Source organism: Dermacentor silvarum, chromosome 10, assembly GCF_013339745.2.
Source record: "Dermacentor silvarum isolate Dsil-2018 chromosome 10, BIME_Dsil_1.4, whole genome shotgun sequence".
Lineage (NCBI taxonomy): Eukaryota > Metazoa > Arthropoda > Arachnida > Ixodida > Ixodidae > Dermacentor > Dermacentor silvarum.
Window position 1 is genome coordinate 82,454,390 of NC_051163.1, and position 9,708 is coordinate 82,464,097.

Here is a 9,708-nt window from a genome sequence, read left to right on the forward strand (position 1 = left end):
CTTGCGATTTGTGCATTAATGCAGCACTGAACCAACCCTTGATCTTGGCAAGCAAACACGTTCTACATGTAGCGGGAGGAGCTAAGAAGCAGTCTGTAAAGATAGCTTTCCAGAGGGCTGCTCCTCACCATTTTTTTAAATGCTGGCTAGCTTCCAGTAGGCATTATGTGGTCAATTCTTTTGACAAATTACTTGTGTTCATACCCTGTCAGATTTATTAGAGAGCATTAGCAAGTGGGTAATCGACAATTGCCAATGCGTCGCCACTCCTTTATCATTCTTAGAAGTTTTGTCTGATACCCATCTTGAAAAGTTACCATAAGTTTCCTTCGAAAAAGTAAAGGTGAGGTGTGATAGGCCTGTCATTGCTACTGGCACTGCCCCGGCTTAAGAGGGAAAGTAAATATTGTTATCCTCCGAATGCCTTCGTTTATGAGGCCTTTTCAAACATTTTTCAAAATTGTATTCCTTGGAAAAATGCTGCACTCAACAGCAGAATGTGTTTCTCAAATCTTGGAAAAGGGCTCTCCAGGGCCCCTTTAAAAGTAATTATCAAAGAGGCTACGTGCTAGAACTCTTCCAGGAGGGCAAGTTCAAGTTTGAAATGTTCGCAAGAAGTTTAGAGAGTTTCTATGATCTGAAGAATGGCCCATCGTATGCTGAGCTGTGATCCTTAGTCACACGCAAGTTTGGAAGGTGAATTTATAGGTTCTGAGGAGATGTGTGTTTCTTTACATTTTTACACAGCCCATAAAAGTCGAATAACTTCGAGGTTGCTTTCATTCTGCAGTTCATTCTTGATACCTAAACGTATGACAGAAATGTTATCTGTATCATTCAGCAAAAAAAAAAAAAAACTCTAGGCTTTCAAATTGGTACATTATTTGAAATGTCTATCTCGCATCATTGAGTTTTTAAAGAGAACATGTTCAATGGCTATCATAAGTGCCACAGGTATGGTGCAAAGTTTCTGCAGGCAGATTTTTTCCAATCTTGAGATGCTTAATCAAAAATGATGACGCAAGGATGTACAAGGACTGTCTCAAAAGTTCTTGCCATATGTTTTAAAGAAATAATTTCGCTAACTTTCGGACATATTGTGGTCACCTTCAAAGTACCGTACTTTCCGGTGTATAAGACGCGCTTTTTTTCTGAATTTTTCGTCAGTGCGTCTTATAGAACGATGCGAGTTATGTACGTTTTTTTCCCCCGGGAAAACTGCCGTCAAAAACGCATTCGATATTATGGCCACGCGAAGGGCGCTGGTTGACATAATTGCTGCAAGTTCTGTGCGCGCTATCGAGGTGCCGGGCTCTTCTTGTGATCGAGTTCCAGAGCGCTGTACGATGAGGACTGAGCAGCAACGCAAGCGGCGGCAGGTCGACAGCGAGTCGGCCGACCCCGAATTCGTTGCATCTGCAGATCGCTGTCACGATACAGCGCGCGCCGCTGCGCAAACTACGCAGTTGCTACCAGCATACAAACCGCCACCCCCCTCCCTCCCGCGCTGCCTTCCTCCATTGTGCGCGATTCGGCTCACCGTCGGACGCTTTCCCTCGCACATACAGGGTATGGCGCGCGGAGACGATGTTATCGCCCTTGGACTTTATGCGGAACATCGCGGCAACCACGACGGCAGAAATGCGCCTGGAGCAGAAATATATGGTACCCTTACTACAGTGAACTAGAAGCACCCTTACGCTTGCGCGTGACCCACGTTCACGGAAGAAACGTCACAATTATTTTTAATTGCTTACCGAACGAAGAGGTGCGTCTTATACACCGGTGCGACTTATTTGCGTTTTTTTCTGGAAAAGCTGCCAGTTTGAGGGGTTGAGTCTTATAAAAGATGCGACTTATAGACCGGAAAATATAGTACTCCCCATTAGACACAATACAATGGTTCCACCTCTCCTTCTATTGCTGGAAGCACCCTTGAAAGTATTTAAATACCTATGAATTTTTGTCACCGAGACCTGTGCAAATCCTGATACTTTGCATTTACCAGAGTGCTCTGAAACAACCAAATATGCCATAAATGTGCCGCTTCTGCAGTGAAGTAAATAATTTTGTGTTTCAGCGATGCTGCTGCGGGTGCAGCTGGAGGTGCGGCAGCAGAACAGTGGCGTCTTGCATGAGCTGCAGCAGCTGAGGCATGAAGTACGGGTCGTGTCTGAGAGGCTGGATGAAACTGAGCCTCTCGACAAGACCCGTGCAGTGTCTCAGCCTGCCTTGTCGACGGTGCCTCCAGTTCTTCCTCGGCTACCTGCCGGCAATATTAAAGAAGTAGAGGCAGCCGTGCGGGATGAGGCTGTGGCTGCCACCTTGGTTTGTACTGCCCTTTTATTTGTAAATTAAGGCTATGTAACATGTGGAAGTTCTGTGCTGTTTCATGAAACATGGTGTGGGTTCTATGTGAAGGAACTTTGCATCGCACACAGTAAAGAGCTCATGGAAATAATTCCCTGCTGTATAGTTTCTAATGACATATTTGGACTGGACCTTAGTTTAACATGCATCTAAATCTACGCTTACACTAGTTTTCTTGCAATGAGACCTCATCGAAATGTGACCCTGACTGCCAGAATCAAACCTTTGACCTCGAGCTCAGCACCGCAACGCCATAGGCACTGAGCTACCATAGTGGCTTGCTGAATCGGTGATTTCCAACAGCTCTCCGTAGAGATACATTCATGAAGCAGGAGTAAATCGTTAAGTTAATAAAAATCTATTGCTGATATAAAATGCAAACTGTAGCAGCTTTCTATACAAAGACACAATGTAGAGCACTTGTCAATAAATTCTTTTTGTTGGAAGAGTTGGCACATCGTGAATGATAAATAGCAGTGCAAACAAGTGGGACACAGTACAGGAAAAGGGGTGCAATGATGTTCTGTATATACTGTATTTACCTCATTTTAATCTACAGTTTTGTTTTCTAGATAATAGAGTTTGAAAATTGCATTGCAATTGGATATGTAATGAAAACTACATTTGCAGCAAGTCTAGTGTACCTGTTGTCGAATTGCCTCATTGCACTAAAATTTTTTTTCTTGTGCTACAAGCCCATGAAGCAAACTCCTAAACTATCCAGTTTCATGCAATGGTTCAAAGCATTTTCTATAGCACTAGCAATTACTTTAAGAATGTAAACCCACATACCCTGTGGCCCCTGTTACTTTTTATTCCACTACTCTGATTTTTCTGTGCTTTGTTTTATCTGCTACTATGCTACATTATGTAAGAGAATTTATGCTCTTCAGATTGAATAAGTGAAATACCCTATTTACTTACGTAATGGACGCGCTCGCATAATGAACGCACCCCCAACTTTCGTCGTCAAAATTTCAATTGTTTTTTATCCCGTGTAATAAACGCACCCTGAACTTGCTGCCGTGAAGTAGGGGAGACACAGTACGATTCGGCGTCCGATATGGCATTCAGTGGGTACGATTGTATCAGATGGCGAATTGTACGTGTCTCCTACTTTTATTGCGCTAGCAATCATATGGACACTCCAGGTGCATTTTTGAAGTCGGCGCCAACGATCGTGGCTTTATCCCGCGTTGGGGGGAAGAAAGCGGGTAGCAAACGCGCCATATTTCGTCGTGTGCATTGCGCCGCGGGGAGGGGAGGGAGGCGGCACAGCAACTGGACATTGCACGGCCGTGCGCGCCCTATCTTGAAAACGATCTGCGTCGGAGGCTGAGTCTAGGTGCGACGGCGGCTTATACTTTTGAGCGTACTCCGTTATCGTGCTCAGTTTGCGTTGAAGCGATACATGGCATGAAGGTCACTTCGCTCGCTGTTGCTGCAGTGCTTCCTCACACCAGCATTTCGACAGTGAGCGTCCGCGGTCATCGAGTGCGATTGGTTCATGTTTGCCTTTGCGCGCTGACACCATGCTGGTTAAATTACTTTGGAAGTTTATACGGGCAATAGAACTACTATCCTTACTTTGTATAGCTCTCTGTGCATTTGCTATCGCAATCGATGGTTCGCCTTTCGGACGAAACTGCGGCTTTCTTTAGAGGTGGCCGCGGAAAAACAAATCGTTCAAACTTTTCCCTGCATAATAAACGCACCCCCCCAACTTTCGCATATTTTCTAGGAAAAAAAAGGGTGTTCATTATGCGAGTAAATACGGTATTGTAATGGGGGTACCCCATTTTACATGCCTTAATGACAAGGGTTGGGAAAGTCGGTCAAATTGCGAACAGCTCGAACCATTGCATTGAACATTCATGGCAAAAACAGATGCTGGCCATAGAGAGAACACGGCCCCCGTGAAGGGGAAATAGCATTGTTTAACGTTTTTTCACCTTGGTTGCCATCTGTTTTGTTTTTTGACATAATTTTTCCCACGCACTTTAAACCCACAATAATTAATGCAGACCAAAATAGTGTAGTTGAAGGGGTTATATGTTCTGCCTTCCCCATGAAGCCTTTTCACTGACATAGTCGTTGGCCAAATGTCTGTTGTAGCTGAATGAAATCAGTAATAGTCAGTGAACAAGGCTGCTGTGTAGAAGCCGAAACATCCTTTCGACAAGCAAGTCGAAGCAAGTGTTAAACCTTCCGATGTCTTACGTGGTTGCCTTCTGTGCCATGATGTTATGAGAGGGAGAAAGCTGAACGAAACCTGGCTGTAGAAAAACTACTATAAATTATGCATTTAGTGCACTCTGGCGTTTTCCAGTATATTTCTGGGGTTTTTGAGTCCGGCACCTTTACGTAAAGGGACAGACAACTGCTCAGAACATGAATTGAGAAAACCGCTTGTGGAAAAATGACGTATCCTACTGGTTAAATTAAGCCATGTTTTTCTCATTAAATGTGGATTTATATTTTTAATTATTGAGAAAACCGCTTGTGGAAAAATGACGTATCCTACTGGTTAAATTAAGCCATGTTTTTCTCATTAAATGTGGATTTATATTTTTAATTCTTCCCCAAAAGTTGCGAAAAATGACCCTTGGCGCCCCTAAGGCAAAAACATGAAGATGCATAAGTGGCCCGAAGAGGAGGGAAAACTGGAACAACTTGGTATTGATTCATGGTAAATAAGGAACAGCGCACTGAAAACGTAGACGAAGGGAGACTTGACACACCACAAGTGCTGACTTTCAACTGGAAAACTTATTGAATGAATGAGTTTATGAACACTTGAACTGTGCATGCACTTGCAAGGCAGTGAACAATTCATGACATGCACTCGTGGTGATACTAAACACGAATGAATTAAAAAAAAAACATCACACTGCTCGACTGTCAACGATTTGCGTGGTCTAAAAAGGAAATTTCTCTTTCTTGGAAGACTATTGTAGGCTGACTAATGCAACCTGGTCCTGCTTTCTGTATTCTATAGGCCTCGTAAATTTCATGAGTCAATTGGTCTGTGTGACAAAAATAATCTCGGTCTGAGAGAATTCTGCAGTGCACCCGAATTTCCAAATGCGAGAGGCGCAAACAGTGCATTTTGGTGCTCCCTGAGGCGCACGTTTACACACCGCCCTGATTGTCCCACGTACACTCGGCCACAGGTGAGGGGGATGCTGTACACGATTGCAGTGGCGCAAGGCACATGCATATTAGTGTGCCTTACAGGGCAGACATTTTTTTGCACTTGCACCTTTCTCCACACATTTTGTAACTGCTGCGCAGATGCTACCCACTTTCTGGCTGAAAAAAAAACAAATCTATGCCATGCCACGATCCCCCCCGCGTCCCTCCACCCCTTTTTTTGTTTCAACCTGTGCGAACACTAGTGTCCATAGCATGCTTCAATTCTTGCATGAACTTTCCACAAGACAGCATGCTATTGGCATCTTGTGGAAAGCTTGTGCGAAGAGTAAAGTTTGGAGAGTAAGGATGCGGCACCAAGAAGCAAGCCGTTAGCCATACATCCACTAGCGTTGGCACAGGTTGAAGGGGGGGGGGGTAGTGGCATGGCATAGATTTGTTTTGTTCTTTTCAGCCAGAAAGAAAGTAGATAGCGTCTGCCCTGTAAGGCACACTAACATGTGTGTGCCTTGCGCCACTGCAATCGTGTACAGCATCCCCTCACCTGTGGCTGAGTGTACGTGGGACAATCGAGGTGGTGTGCAAATGTGGGCCTCAGGGAGCACCAAAATGCACTGTTTGTGCCTCGCATTTCGCAATGCATTGCCGTAAATGCGGGTGCACTGCAGAATTCTCTCGGACCAAGATACTTTTTTGCCACACAGACCAATTGACGCATGAAATTTGCGAGGCCTATAGAATACAGAAAGCAGGACCAGGTTGCATTAGTCAGCCTGCAATAGTCTTCCTAGAAAAAAATTCCTTTTTAGACCACGCAAATCGTTGACAGCGGAGCAGCGCACTGGTTTTTATTTTTGTTAATTCATTATTTTTTAGTATCACCTGATCTAACCACGAGTGCATGTCATAAATTGTTCACTGCCTTCCAGGTGTATGTGCAGTTCAACTGTTCATAAATTCGTTCATTCAATAAACTTACCAGTTGAAAGTCCGCACTTGTGGTGTGTCTACGTCTCCCTACGCTTTCAGGACACTGTTCCTTATTTACCATGAATAAGAGGCCTATCACATGGCTTTCTATTATTGTATGGGGTTGATGGTATTCTTATTAGTATTGAAATGCAGTCCACATTTTCTGTTATTTTTTTACCTTGCAATATGCTGATAAGCCTTCGTTTGTGGTGAAAGCGGCACTGCCTTTGTTTTTGATGAGTTGCTTGGTAAGTCTATCGACAGAATAATAACGGGCGCCAGGCAGCCATGATGTAGGCGTATACTTGGGGGAAAAACGCTGTACAAATGTAAGAAGATCTGCACGACAATGCAAGCTTGTTGTACCAGCTTTATGTTTTCAAAAGTGGTTGAAAAGGCCAAAATGTGAGCAGTTAACTGCAGTTCCCCTCATCCTGTGAAAGCAGAATGATGGGCTGCTTTCACAATTTGCGAAGCTGCAGGTGCAAACATTGCTGAGGGTTAGCTTTTGGTTACCACAAAACTAGGTCTTTGAAAACTGGTTGTCAGTCCCTTTAACGCAGAATGTGAAGGTCGGAAAATACCATGTCGGTATGCCTTTAAGCTGTTTTGTGCCACACATACGTAGATCTGACTCTCCTGCACTCTAATGTCACATCCCCTAATTATGCATTGGAAATTTGCATGGGAGTAGAATTGGTGCGCTTACAAATGATAGTGAAAGCTTGGAGAGGTAGTTACTATGAAACATAGTTACTGTGCTAAGGTTTATACAACACAAACATGAAATGCACAGAACAAACGAGACCTGATGCACTTCGTGTTTGTGTTTCTTCCAGTAACGCTTAGGTGTTGTGGAGCACATGTACAATTAAAGGGCATTGCATCACAAACCACTTCCAGCAAAAATGTTTTGCTTTGCACTCAGTTAAAAATTCACTTCACTTGGCAATAAATGATATTCTGGTAGTATTGGTAGATTTTTCAACTTGAAAACATTGCCACATAGAATGCTCATTTCCAAATCTCTGGCAATTTTTGTCTTTTGCAGCGCAAGCACCTCCTGCAAATAGGAGGGAAGTCATTGCGCGAGGTGGCATCGAATGCCATGAAGGCTGTAATGGCGCACCCCGTCCAAGTGCTTTACAGCTTTCATAGCAGGAAGGGGAAGAGGGCATTCATCAATTTGAAGTTATGCCAGATAGTCACAGGTAAAGCTTCCTTAGTCATCCTTTTGCATTGTTGAAGTATTTTGTATACAGCCGAACTCATCTACAGCGAAATGGCTTGCATAACAGGAGATTGTCCTTGCCAAAATCCTGTCTTTCATATGAATTGTCAACTTCTACAACGAAGAAATTTAGGCGTCCCTGTTGGCTGATTTCATTTTTCACTATGAAAGCGACATACTCAGCCACCACTGCCCTTGCAGAAATTGCGAAAGTGTGCTTTACATTAGCACCAATGGCAGCTTAGGTGAATTGCTTGAAGAGCATGCCGATGAATTGCGTCATACCAGGCAGCTTACACGTTTAGCATCAGCGGGTGAGACAGTTGAATATGTATCGGTTGGTAAAGACATGGTGTGATCATCACTGATGACGTTAACGCTATGTTAGGGTGGAAAAACAGGAATGTCAACGAAGGCAACAGGGATGAAGATCCTGTAAATGGATCAAGAATTTTCATGGTGGGGAAGGCGATAGCAGCATTTAATTATCCACAGGAATACTTTGCGTATCCTGCATTTCGCCGCTGAGCATGCTGTGAACCTCGATTCAATAACGTTGGCTGCGGTTGCAAATTCTGTCAGGTAAACTGTGTGCTAAAGACTTAGCAACTTATTTCACTAAGTCTCTTGAGTTCATGTTAAGGTTTTCTTTTGTTGAATGTGTTTGCCTGCTCTATTGTGGGTGATCTTTATGGTGCATGTTGTATGGACTAATTGTGGTGTTTGTATGGTTGTGTGCAGATGTCATCTGTGCGAAAGGGGGGGGGGGCGACCTGACAGAAGCACAGGACTTCATTAAGAGGTGGTTGCCAGGGTCTGTGGACAGGGGTGGTGGCAGGAAGAGGCGTTTCGCAGAAACGCTTGCAGCAGAGAAGCCCGATGATCCCTCCCTTTGGGGCAGGAATCATTGCCGGCCCACTGCTGCCCTCTCCCTGCCCCACCCTAGCCCTCATGTCCCTGGCCATTCCACCGTCCGCCCCTCCTGTCCGGCTGCTGCTGCCCCTGCTCCTTCGCCTGCTGCAGCCCCTGCTCCTGCAGTCCCTGCCGCCCCTGCCCCTCCTCCTGCTGCTACCCCTGGAGCTGAGCACCCTTACTGATGCCTGCATCAGTTCAAGAATTGTATTCTAAATAGTATTCTAAATAAATTATATTTTCGTTTATGCTTTGCGTGTGTCTGCAGGAAGTTTCCTTCCCGCACTTATTTCCATCATCTTTCCTTCGCTACTAATGGTATACGCAGTAAGCTAGCATATAAGCAACAGAATGGCCGAGTACAGGCTATACTTGAAACACATTGGATGAGCACTGGATAATCTGAAAACGCATTGGATACAGAATGGCTGAGCACTGGATATTCTGGAAACGCGTTGGATACAAGATGGCTGAGCACTGGCTATTCTGGAAACGCATTGGATACAAAGTGGCTGAGCTCTGGATATGCTGGAAACGCGTTGGATACAAGATGCCTGAGCACTGGCAATTCTGGAAACGCGTTGGATACAAAATGGCTAAGCACTGGATATGCTGGAAACGCGTTGGATACAGAATGGCTGAGCACTGGATTCTTAAAATACACTGGATACAGAATGATTGAACACTGGCTCTATGCTCGAACTACATTGGATACTACAATGGCGAACTGTACGGTCAATCTTGGCTCGAACAGTTGGTGGACATTGGATCGGGTTGCACTTTGCCATGAAGCCAGGATTGGGCCAAAGTTCGTACCAATTTCTGCGAGCATTGGACCATGCTTGGCCCAGTGCTGTCGTGCTGCCTGGGCGGTGTGCCTCATAATGAGATCGTGGCTTTGGCACGTAAAACCCCAGAATTTAATATAATTTTTCCCAAGCGATTAGATAATGAGATTTTCCAATGCACCTAGGTAACCCACTGACGTCGGTTTGTTTCCTCGCGTAAAATCACATGCAGTGACTATAGTTTACAAAAAGTTCACACACAGCGTGTGATGATTCATGTCG

General features: G+C 44.6%; 1 protein-coding gene across 1 annotated transcript; it reads left to right on the forward strand.

Moving 5' to 3' along the window:
• The first annotated feature begins 2,202 nt into the window (after positions 1-2,202).
• Positions 2,203-8,885, forward strand: LOC125940882 (polyketide biosynthesis protein ThaF-like). Its single transcript, XM_049657532.1, has 3 exons — positions 2,203-2,328; positions 7,547-7,706; positions 8,468-8,885. Exons 2-3 carry the CDS (start codon positions 7,604-7,606, stop codon positions 8,821-8,823), a joined length of 459 nt encoding a protein of 152 aa, XP_049513489.1. The 5' UTR covers positions 2,203-2,328; positions 7,547-7,603; the 3' UTR covers positions 8,824-8,885.
• Positions 8,886-9,708: the final 823 nt, after the last annotated feature.